The sequence below is a fragment of the Chrysemys picta genome, chromosome 2 (assembly GCF_011386835.1).
Source record: "Chrysemys picta bellii isolate R12L10 chromosome 2, ASM1138683v2, whole genome shotgun sequence".
NCBI lineage: Eukaryota > Metazoa > Chordata > Testudines > Emydidae > Chrysemys > Chrysemys picta.
Genome location: NC_088792.1, coordinates 136995068 through 137007364, shown reverse-complemented (window position 1 = coordinate 137007364; position 12297 = coordinate 136995068). Strand labels below are relative to the sequence as shown.

The 12297-nt window shown below is 43.2% G+C and overlaps 1 protein-coding gene across 1 annotated transcript in view; it reads right to left on the bottom strand.

Moving 5' to 3' along the window:
- Window positions 1-12297, bottom strand: part of TRIO (trio Rho guanine nucleotide exchange factor) — a 431915-nt gene that overhangs the window by 264106 nt on the left and 155512 nt on the right. Inside the window, 1 exon segment of the mRNA XM_008164380.4 lies at window positions 9476-9598. Coding sequence (XP_008162602.2) covers window positions 9476-9598 — 123 coding nt within the window.

Sequence of the window (12297 nt, the reverse complement as noted above, 5' to 3'; positions counted from 1 at the left end):
ATTTACAACCTTCTTTACTCAGAGCTCGCTTTAATAGACTGGCATTTGCTCTTTAAACTTCAAAATACCTGAGAGAGATTCTGCAAGGTCTGGAAATACCAGAATTTTTCTCCTCCAGGCTATATATAAAAAGTTATTGCTTAACATGGCAAAAGCCAGCAAATACAGATAAACAAGCTAAGGCACAGGCCAGCTATGACAGCATGTGTCATCCTTTGGCATGCGGCTGATTTCAGGGAAGGCAAGTATACATGGGAAATACGGGTGACAGCCTGCCAGTTTACCTCAGCTTCTCTGTAGCACTTAATAGAAACAAACTGGCAAAAGCACTAAAGGTTTCATTTTAACCCACATATTCCCAAAGCCTTTTATAAAATGCTGCTTTAGCAAACAGGTTCTGAAACAGGAACTGCTATTCTGCATATAGGGGGTGCACATTTGGTATGTTATTTTTAAGGATGTCTCTTAGTGTATGTCACTAGGATTATTATCACTGCATCCTTACTTCTCTTTTGTGGTAAATTACTAATTATTCATCAAGATGGCATTCAGAAGTTCCAATCAGGGATCAATGATCCACTGTACTAGGCACTGCCCAGGCAACTGAAAACTGGGCAATGTCAACAGTTTTATTGTCACTCGTTAGTAATTACTTAAGTTACCTGCAGTATCCAACCAGTATTCCCCGTTGTGTTACGGAAAAGAAAACTGGACTCTTTAGTCTAGAAATGCTTTACAAAAACCCCTCCCTGGGAAGCTATAATACAAAAAATAATGAAGTCTACAGAGACGCCTAGGTGTGTCTATCCCAATTATGCGTTAGCATTTAGTCTTTTGAAAAATCAGAGCATGTCAAAGTGATCTGACAAAGACTGCTGTTTAAAACTAACAGTGCCGCTCTTGTTTGTTGGAGCCTCAAAGAATCTTACAGGAGTGTAAAATTCAAGATGTCGCTTATCAGTCTCAGGTGACAGGTTTGTAAATTAAAGAAATGTTAGAGAAGTAAAAAACTTCAGACTGAAAAGGTATCTTTAATAGGGAAAAAAAAATCATGGTGGTTTTCAGTTCTGAAACACTCTTTTACCTCATCTGACCTTCTTAATGTTTTCATTCATACCAGCCCCTGAGGTGGGATTTAAACAGATTTGTTTAGTACCTTCGCTCTGCTCAAAGTTAACTGTTGATCCACTGGAGTCTGTAGTGCAGCCTCTGTGCTTTGGATTAAAGCTTCCAAAAATCCTTAAGGGCGCTTAGTTCTAGGACTCTCAGTTCACAAACAAAACTGACAGTGTTTGACTACTACAGATTTTAGTGATTCTGAAACAGGATAGTGTACACACACACACACACACACACACGATAGATACCGTGCTTTGACAATAGGAATCCAGAATTCCTTAACTAAAATATATTTTAGCAGGTCATGGGTCAGTTGACTCCCAGGGCAAAGAGGATAAGCAAGTGTAGCTTTTAGCACTGTCTATGGGGAAAACAAAACCTGAGTTTAAGGGCTGGTGTACACTTAAAAATTAGATTGACCTCGCCATGTGGCTCAGGGCTGTGAAAAATTTTGCACACTGAGAGCCACAGTTAGGTTGACCTAACCCTCAGTGTAGACACAGCTAGGTTACAGAAGAATTCTTCTGTCAATCTATCGCCTCTCAGAGAGGTGGATTAACTATATCGATGGAAAACACACTTCCATCAAGGTAGGAAGCGTCTGCACTAGGGTGCTACAATGGCCCAGCTGCAGCGCAGCAGCGGTGGCACGTAGCGTAGATATAACCCACAATTTACTGTAATTGTCTACTCTATGTCAATCCCAACAAACACTGCTGTGCCTTCACACATTAATTTTCAGGCATGCAGTGTGCTAAGCCTCTGGCAGTAGCCAAAGGTAGCTCAGCTTTAGCTTTCTCTTACCCAATTTAATTTTAAAGCAATATTAACACTGGCCTATATGATCATGTTCACAGCTTTGAGGAAAGCAAAACCATGGAAAGTGCAGGAAAACAGGTAGCAGAGGCGGTGAGAATATGTACAAAGGCCAATGAGAGTGTGAGGTTCCTAAAACAGATGTTTTAGAAATAGATTTATAATGGGATTTTTTTAGTAATAATTTTTTCAGTATTTTTATTATTGAATATATTTTTGCTAATGGTTATATAAGAGAAATGGGAGCTGCCCCTTTAAGGATAGGGTGGAGGCATAGTGACTGAGCTAATGCAGGGGCTCCCAAGGGCCTGACCAGTGCATGCTGCTGCTACAAGAGGAGGCTGGCCTGTAGTTGGCACCTAAAGAAAAGGTTTGGATCCCCAGCATAAACAAAGCTCTCTTTAAAAAGCTGAGTCTTGTAATGGAAGCTGCAACAACTGCTGTGCAAGATGTTCCTCATCCTCCCTCCACCCACACACTTGCGCAGCTACTTCTGTCACCCCTGCCAGCATCTGCAGCCCATGGGGCACATGGAATGAGGGGGCATAGCCATGGAGCACGTCTTCCCTCCTCCTCCACATAAGGTGAAGTCTTCGTAACTGATCAATGATTGATAAACAAAGTTTCCGACCCCATGCGCTGAAAAAAGAAAAAATAAATCAATCCTCAGACCCCCAAAATAATTAAATTGGCTTAAAGACCCAAACAATTTTTTGTACCATATGCATTTTGGGTTCTTTCTATTTGCCTTCTGTTTTTTGTGCTTTTAAGGTTTGTGGTTTTCAAGCTTCTTCACCTCTAATATGAGAGCTAGAAACTTAATTTTGATCAATCAAAGCAGAGATTCACAATCCCTTGACTCCAGGAGCTGGGGTGTTACAGGCTGGCTAGCCCTCTAGGAGGATTCTGACTCAGCTTCACCTGTGATAGATCAGTTACCCCTCCGTTTCTCCCCCCCGCTAATCCTGATCTGCTGGGCATCAGAGGGCCTAGGTCAATTATCAGACCCCCTGTGTAAGAGCTGGATGATTCCCATAAAAGCCTGGGAGAGCTCAACTGGAGAGAAGAGCTGCAGGAGGGAGGCTGTCTCCTGTTACTGGCACTGAAGGAAGAGGGTGGCAGGCAGGAGGGGAGCAAGCTACTGTGAGAGGGCCTGGACAGGTCCAAATCCCAGATAGATGGCCTGGAGACAGACTAGGGATAAGGATCCAGCTTGTGGAGAACAACCAGACTGGGGAAGGACTCCAGGGAGCAAGCCCTGGAGTCAGTGGCTCAGGTAAGAGGTGGGCCTCCAGGGAGAAAGTTGAAAAGGGTCAGCATGCTGCAGGAGGGTGGGGGGAGGGCAGCCCCTTCATTTTGTTTTCTTTGGGAATAAGGTTTAAATTAGTTTTCAGTGCCCCACTGGGGATGCTGAGATAAGTGGGCGCCTGACAGCTTCCCAGAGTGAAGGTGGGCCGGACACATGGGGGCATTGTGAAGATCAACTCTTAGGGCTTCAAGAAAAACGCTGACTATCGCTAAACTCAAGTAAGTCTCACAAGTTGATAATACTGAGTCAATGCTCTTTAAAGAAGCTCTAACACTTGAATGATTCCCTAGTGGTCAGAGCAAACAGGCTGGCAATAAGTTGTGCTACTATTGCTGAAGGCAGAAACAGACACTGAACATGCACGAAAGGGAAGGCCCTCTGGCTGACTGTCTTGAGATGGTAGATTTGATCTACCAGTGATTGCAAGCCCCCAGTTCTGTAGGCTTCCCTTGATTCATGCTGTGTTTATTCCATATCTCCGGCTGTCCCTTTGTGAAATGACAACATGGCTCAACAGAAGCACACACACACAAAAAAGTTTGTAAATGCCTTGTTTCCCATTGCACATTTTTAACGTAAGTAGGGAAAACAGGGCCCACTGTGATCAAATTAGAGATTAATGTTAGCTGATGTACAATGGTTGCATTTTTTCAAGGTGGTGTGTGTCAGGCCATTTGACAACTAAGTTCAATAGTTTTGTTTTAAAATGGTGTTCAGATAGGTGCTTTACTTGTGCCAAATACAGTGTGCTGAAGACTAGTTAGTTCTTTTCATCTTTGGAGATGAATCATTTGGAATAGTTTACCCTGCAGTTAGGGGAAACTCTAGAGTACAGAAAAAAGGTAATATATGCAGATGTGCTATTTTTTGTATTGCAAGGAAAAAGACTTTGCACTTGTCAAATTTATTCATCTGCAGACTAAACACATGAACTGGAGGTCATATACCCATAATTACACAGAAGGTTAACTATATCAGATTTAAAATAGGCGTTTGCTTTTTGTTCTTTTATTCACATTTAAAACATTCAGCTGGCCCCACTCAGTCTCCTTGGGTATGCTCCTCTCCTCAGCATCTCTCACTGGACCCACAAAGACTCCTGTAGTTCACAGCTTTTTTACTATTGCTGGACCCAGCTTGTGTTCTGGCAGCAAGCTTCCATCTAGCATTTATTCTGATTAATGGAAAACTAGGAAGTACAGCACCAGCTACGCCTGTCCATTTTTCTGGATAAGGCCGTTGGCTGAACATACATTATGCCTCATTCAGCAATGAAGCAATTACCAGATATGGAACTCAGTGATGTTCAAGCTTGTTTTTTCAGGCATTATTGGGGGGCGGAGGAGGGAGGGAGAAAGATTAGTTTGTTTCTTTGAAGGTCCTATTGTCGTGTTGAACCTGCAGCTGATTTGCTCTGAAATTTAACCTTGAAAAAGAATTTTTATTAATCAGATTCTGGACAAAAACATTTATGAGACAAACTTACATTTGCAAGCCCTATTTCCCCCCTTCCCCCCGATTTGGATTTAGATTACTCCTACAGGTGACAGAGCCATTACAACTGAATTCAGCAACAACTTACACCTCCAAAATCTCTTGCATATAGAAAAGCTGTACATACCTAGCAGTTATTTTATCACCTTTCCTCCCTCCCCTCTACTTTGTCAGGGAGATGCAGGCTGGGGCAAGGGAGAGACAATCAATGTTTTTTTTAAATGAGAATATTTAAAACAGAATGTATGTAAGCTGTGTATGATTACAGACAATTTTTTCAAATCGAGACAGTCAATTTACTGCTTACAAAACATGTGACATTTCTGATGACTGCAGTTTTTATAGGCTTCATTAAGATTGATGCTTTCCCTGTTCTCAGTTGCCTTTAACTTTGCTCAACTTTAATTGTTCAGGCTGAACTTGATAGTATGTTTCATCCACAATGCTTCAGCCATTTCTCAAAGTGAGATTAAAGAAAAATATGTTTTGCCTATGTTGAAACAATTCTTTCAGGTGTTTCATTGAGAAGCTCTGTACCTCCATGCTTTGGAGCAAAGGCTCAGGTGACAGGTGTCTTGCTAGTGTCTGGAATGTGCCTTTGGCTGTTCCTAGGGTGAGCAGATAGCAAATGTGAAAACCCCCCCCCCTTTTTTTTTTGAAGGGTGAAGGAGTATAGTTGCATATATAAGACAAGCCCCTAAGTCTGGTCACTCTAGCTATTCCTATGAAAAAACATCCAAAGTTGGTGCACTTGTAAGATTTGAAAAACAACAGTTTGCAGATGCACTGTATAGGCTTTGTGAAGTTTGGCAGCTAAATTCACACACGATTTAATCTGCACTGAATGTGCTCCAGCCCAGGGCTGCGGAAGCCAGGCAGGGCTTCTCCTGCAACTGCTGCTCCCAGCTGTAGTGACACCAGAACTGACAGCAGGGAGATTCTCTCCTGTGCTTACTGCCAACCCCCACCACTCTGGCACCCAAGCAACAGGGAGGAGGAAACCTCCTGTCCCTAATTCAGAGGGGATGAGAGCCTGTAGGACAGGGATCACTAGTGGGACAGGCTGGACTGAGCTGAGGCAAAATAGCTAACCATTAGAGAAGACTTGCCTACCGAGCCTGGAATAGAACCCAAAATAACCAATAGCCAACATTCCTCTGCTGTCAGCAAATCTCTCTGAAACCCACTGGCAAAAAAATCCCGTCCCTCTCTAATGTTGTTAGGAAAACCTACTGCTGCTATTAGTTACTCCATTAGCTGAAGAGGTCTGCATGGTGGATCTAAATTAGGGATTCTCAAACTTCATTGCACCGTGACCACCTTCTGACAATAAAAATTACTACATGACCCAAGAGGGGGGACCCAAGCCTGAGCCCCCCGAGCCCCACCACCCCAGGGTCGGGGCTCCCAAATCCAAAGCCCAAGGGCTTCAGCCCCAGGCAGGGGGCCTGTAACCTGAGCCCCAATGCCTCGGGCTGAAGCATTGGGGCTTTGGCTTCAGCCCCGGGCAGTGGGACTCGGGCTTTGGCCCTGGGCCCCAACAAGTCTAAGCCAGTCTTGGCAACCCCATTAAAACGGGATTGTGACCCACTTTGGGGTCCCGACCCACAGTCTGAGACCCGCTGATCTACATGTTCCAAACCTGCCGATGAATAACATGGGTGTCAATATAATCTCACATGATGGAATTTGCTTTTTTGAAAAGGTAGGAAATTACACACACAAAAGACTGTGTTGAAAGAACATTAAGGTTGCAAAGTCACACACTCAGAAGTTCAGATATACCAGAATTAAGGTGCCTGTGCAATCTTAATTTGGCCCCCCTGTGCAGACGCATAAATTGGAGTTGTATAGCAGAGGTGACCAAACTGTGGCTCATGAGCCACATGCGGCTCTTTTACAGTTAAAATGTGGCTTGCGGAGCCTCCCCCCGATTCTCCGCCTATCAGAGGGGGCAGGGCAGTGGGGCTAGTTGCTTCTGCTAGAGAGTACTGGTGCCTGCGGGCGGGATGGAGGGGGGAGGGGGGGGAGCATGTACAGTTTAAAGGTTTGCCCCTCCCCCAACAGCTTGAGTCACAACCCCCTCTTACCATCAGAGGCCCCTCCCTGCAGCTCCCAGGTGTTAGCTCTGGTGGAGAGCAAACAGCCAGGAGCTACAGGAACAGGCCACTGCCTTTAGTTCCCTGGGGAGAGGCAGCAGCCCCCGCTCCCCCGCCTGCAGCTCCCAGCTGTTTGCCACTGCCTCTCCCCACAGCCACAGCTCCCAGCTTGCTGGCTCCAGCAGCTGAAGTGCAGAGGGGGGCCCTGAGGCATCATGTGACCAAGCAGGGTCAGCAAACCTGGCAAAAATCTGAGGTGGTATGTGACTCCATGTGCCCCCTCGCGTGTCACCTCTGGTTCTGCCCAATGGGGACGGGAGTCTCAGGGCTTCAGCCCGGAGCCCCGGCAGGTGCCCCAGCTCTGGAACTTCTGAAGATTGCCGTATGCGGCTCAGAGGATCAGTAAGTTTGGCCACCCCTCTTATATAGTCTTTTATTACATGATCGAATACTAATTTTACCACAGGACCCCTGCCTCATTCAGTCAATAAAACGGACTGATTTGCAATGAATGGTAATAATTAAAACATGTTGACCTACAGCTAAGTATAGCCTTTCCACTAAATCTGGCGGATGTTTCTTTGCTAACAAGGAAGATATATACATAGGCGCATCTCTTGCCCAAGTAGAATTCAGTCTCATCACGGGCATAAACTCCATCAATTTTCAGGAGGGCAGTGTGCTCCCTCTGGTTTCGGAGGCCACGCTTATAGCCAGCAAAAATGGCTTTGGACCATAGTCTCCCAGACATGGTGTCGTCCTGAAGTCCTGCTCCCAGCAGGCCCCCGCGCCTCCGACCCAAGATGGCGGCGAAAGGGCCTTGATCTTGGGTCGGAGGCGCGGGGGCCTGCTGGGAGCAGGACTTCAGGACGACACCATGTCTGGGAGACTATGGTCCAAAGCCATTTCTGCTGGCTATAAGCGTGGCCTCCGAAACCAGAGGGAGCACACTGCCCTCCTGAAAATTGAAGGAAGATAAAGTGTATCTATATTCATTTGATTAAGCAATTATATATCAACTTACATTTATGCAGATTCTCAAAGTTTACATTTTTATGATGTTAGAAAACAGTGAATGATTCATTTCTTATTTACTAATTATTTTGTGTTGAGCTCTATTTGGATGGAAATTCAAATTCAATTAAAATACACCAAAACAGCATTTTATTTAATTTATCTTAAAAGTGCTGGATACACAAGAAAATAGTTTGCAGTTTATCTAAGCATGTTTGGCATTTAAATTAACTATCTATTAAACAAAGCAAGTATCTGTAGTTAGTGATTCAAATGGATTGTTTCTGGACACCATGTGCTACCTACATTTTAGAACTACTAGATCTCACCCTCTCATACCTACTTTTTAATGTATAACCAAAAACCAGGAAAGCTTGTTTTCATCTTCAAACTCCCAAGTGGTTTCTTAGCTTTGAATTAGTGATTGAACTGAACTAGCTAAATAAACTGAAATCAAGAAAATAGTCGCTCTGTATCTGCAGAAATGACTCCTGATGTCAATAGCTGGTTTAGCACTTTAAACTCTGGTTCCAGGTGCTTAGCCAGTAACTGACACTAGTTCAGTGGTCTGACTTTGTTTAAAACTTGGCAGGCAAAAATGTACTAATTATTATTTTTTATTCAATTTAAAGAAGTTTAGGTTTTAACATAGGTTAATTCCAAGTTTAATTTTAAATAGGTTTATTTTAAAAACAAACGTGTATTTAATTTAAACTTTAAAAAAATCTGTTGTTGTTTTTTTAAAAAACATCCATTTTGTCCACACTGGAAGATAGTAAGTACCCATTCCATGAGAAAACATTTACTTCAACTTCATTCTGTTATGTCAGAATGATAAATGATCCCTTTTAAAAATTGAAGATTGTGATTACTGAGCTGACAGGCTCTTTCATCCAACAGTGAAATTTCTTATAAGTATTCAAGCATAAGTTGGAGTCAATTTATGGGTTTTCATATAACTAATTCTGCCCACATTGTGCGCCCATCTAGCATCATTCTTCATTTAAAGCCCTACGTGTTTTCTCTGAAGTTGCTGGCAATTTCTAAAGCAATACTTGAGACTCCACTACTGAAATGCTTGCTAGTAGTTGCCAAAGAACTATTCATTATCTGTATGCTGTACTTTCACCAATACTGACATGTGGTCTAATGGACAGGATACTGGGAGACGTGGAGCCAGGAGACCTGGATTCTACCATAGGTCTGGTAAAGTCACATCGCCTCTATGTCTATTTCCCCTCTCAACCTTTCTTCAGATTCTAAACTCTTTGGAGCACAGACTATCTCTCACTATGCATTTGCACAGAAACATGGTCCTGATTTTATAATAATAATAATAATAATAATAATATAATAATGGAGATCTCCCATCTCCTAGAACTGGAAGGGACCTTGAAAGGTCATCGAGTCCAGCCCCCTGCCTTCACTAGCAGGACCAAGTACTGATTTTGCCCCAGATTCCCAAGTGGCCCCCTCAAGGATTGAACTCACAACCCTGGGTTTAGCAGGCCAATGCTCAAACCACTGAGCTATCCCTCCCCCCTTTTGGTCAGAGACTGTAAACATTTCCATAAAATCCAACAGCTGTGCAAAATAAACTGTTTTTGCAAGTAACGTTTCTTACCATACAGTTCATGGCAAAGTGGTTGTGCTGCGTCTGCAGCTCCATAGCGTGGGGGTGACTGGTTCCAATCTCTGTGTAACTATTCAGAAACAGACCTTTGTTGTGTGTGATCCAGTCAAACATCTACAAGAAAAATAACGAGATCACTCATTTACAATGCAATGACAAGCTATAAACAAGGAACATGTGATTTCGCATTTTGAGAGAGAGACACAGACACTACAATAATGAAGCCTGAAGTTGCAGTTCATTTTTGCTACTTTGTTAATTTCAGTGTTAACCATCTCACAGTTTTCGCAAACGTTCTTTTTGGGCTGAAAGCACTGTGCTAGATCTCAGCCCAAAGATTGTCTTCACCCCATACTCTAGTTGCAGCAAAATCTGCTCCATTAAATTAGGGCCAGAGAAAAAAAATCTTTACTTGAAGTGTGAAGGTATTGCACATGTAATGCACAAATAAAGACAGCATTATAAAGCACCTACATTTTCATGTTGCTAATCTTCTCAATGCTGGCTTGCTAAATTTAAAAAAAAAAATTAAGACAACCTATTAAAAGCCTAATTGTATAACTGCTCAAAAATATAATTTTAGTTATGTAATTGCCTGAATTCCTATCCATGTTTTATTTTAATTACAGCAGTGCAGCTTAAAGCCTATGCAATTATACGAAATATATATGTTCAAGTACACTATCACAACTTCCTCCGTTTTTGTCTTAAATACAATAGTCACAAAATCCTACATTATGACAATGCCAAGGTTTTTAAATTCAACATAAATGCAGGAAATGCAAGTTATACTCCCAACCACCATCTAAGTGAGAACTCGGCGCAACTGATGTACCTTGAATTATTGGCTACATTATTAAGCGTGACTTCAAATACAGCATTCAACATGTAGATTAGTTAATGTTGTATTTCCTTCACTTTTTAATTGCCCATTTTCTGTGTGTGTGGATTAACAGAATTAACATTCACCTAGATTTTTTGCATGCAATGTATTATATATTTGATGCTAGGGAGCCGTTCAGTTTTTTGCCGGTGGAAGGTGAAACCCTACAGAGAACAAGCAGCACGGCAAAACAGATGCAGAGCTTGATTCCCTGCTGTGATCATCAACTCCTCCATAATTCTAAACTGAAGAGACCACCTGCTCTCTGAGCTGGGTGAAAAGGATTCCTTGATGAAAGAACACAGCGAGGAACCAAAAGTGCTGCCAAGTTCAAAATATCAGCCTTAATATACATAGGTTACCAAAGCAACACTAGTAACTTCAGTTCTCCATTCCTCCATGAACTGGGAACACAGAATATATTATAAGTGGCCGGGCTGAATGTCAGGAGCTAGGAGCAGGAAAAGCCAAGAGTGTGATAGCTTCCATGTGAGGGCAATCCAGACATACCTGAGCAAAGAGGTTGAAAGTTTAGAAGAAAATCTCAGGTCTGCGTGACCCATGCCTGCAGACTTGGTGTTTCTAAGCCTGCGCTTGGGCATCCACACTGCATTGGAAACCCAGACCTTACAACCATGCTGGCACATCCAAACTGCTTTACGCATACCCAAGTCAGAACTTCAGCTTCTCTGGGTGTTTAGCATCATATCCCAGAGTTCCTAGCTCTCTAGCTAGCTGAAGCTGCTCTGTGCTTGGTTATGGGAGAACCGGTGTGTGGAAGTTGACAGGAAGTATTTTGCATGGTTTTAGCCCACCAACACATCCAGCCAAGCCATTTTGAGTCCACATGCTCCCAGCAGTCAGAGCCATCAACATGGATTCCGACTTGGCGGAAAAACTTTTCCATCTCAGGCTGCCAGTCCTAGTTCACGAATCAGGCAGAGCATCTGCAAGATGCTGGTGGACACTTCAGCGGCAGTTTCTGAGCTGCCAAAGGCACCTCTCAGAAGGGGGTACTGACATGCCAGCCACGACCCAGCTGATGCTGCTCATGTCTGTTACCTTAGCCACAGATTCCCTCTATGTTGACCAGCACTTCTGGAGCAGGGCCACAGCACAGATTGGTGGGATCACATCGTCATACAGACTTGGGGTGACTAGTCAAGCGCAGTCCTTTCGCAAGAAGAAACAGATGTTCCTGGAGATATGCAATCAGCTTGCCCCATCCTCCAGTGCCAGTACACCCACATGAGGGCAGCCAGGCCAGTCCAGAAGCAGGTCACCATAGCCATCTGGCAGCTAGTTCCCCAGCCTGCTACAGGTCTATGGCTAACCAGTTTAGAGTTTGCAAATCACTGTGCGAGTTGTTGTGGCAGAGGTTTGAGAGATGATCAGGACTGTGAAGTTCGGAAAGGTTGTAAGCACTACAAATGTTACTGCACAATGTCTGGGAGGACAAGGGGAAACCTCTTCTAGTAGACTCAGGACACTCCTGGATTTCTGAACTGGCATACACAGCCAGACAGTGCATCTGTCATAAATGGTGCTGGATCCAGATGTCCCACAGAAATTAGGGATGTTTTATGTGCCCACATACCAGGTTTGCATGAGGCCATGCATAAGGGGGAATGAAGTGTTATTTTAAGTCATGCTCTATATGGGTGAAAGGCAGCTGTGGGATTTTTTTTTTTTCTTTCTTTTTTAAGTGTGTTGGTAATATGAATTCTGGAAACACTTTCATGAAATGTATGGAGATGTTATACATTTTATGAATATTGGCCAGGTACTTCAGTTCAATTTATGGATTACTCTGAATTTTGTAAATTTTATTAAATTTACTGAGAATGGGCAAGTGATGACCTTTATTAACGTTTGCCACTTAAGATTACATATAATAAAACTTGAATTCCACACAAGGCTACAGTAGCAA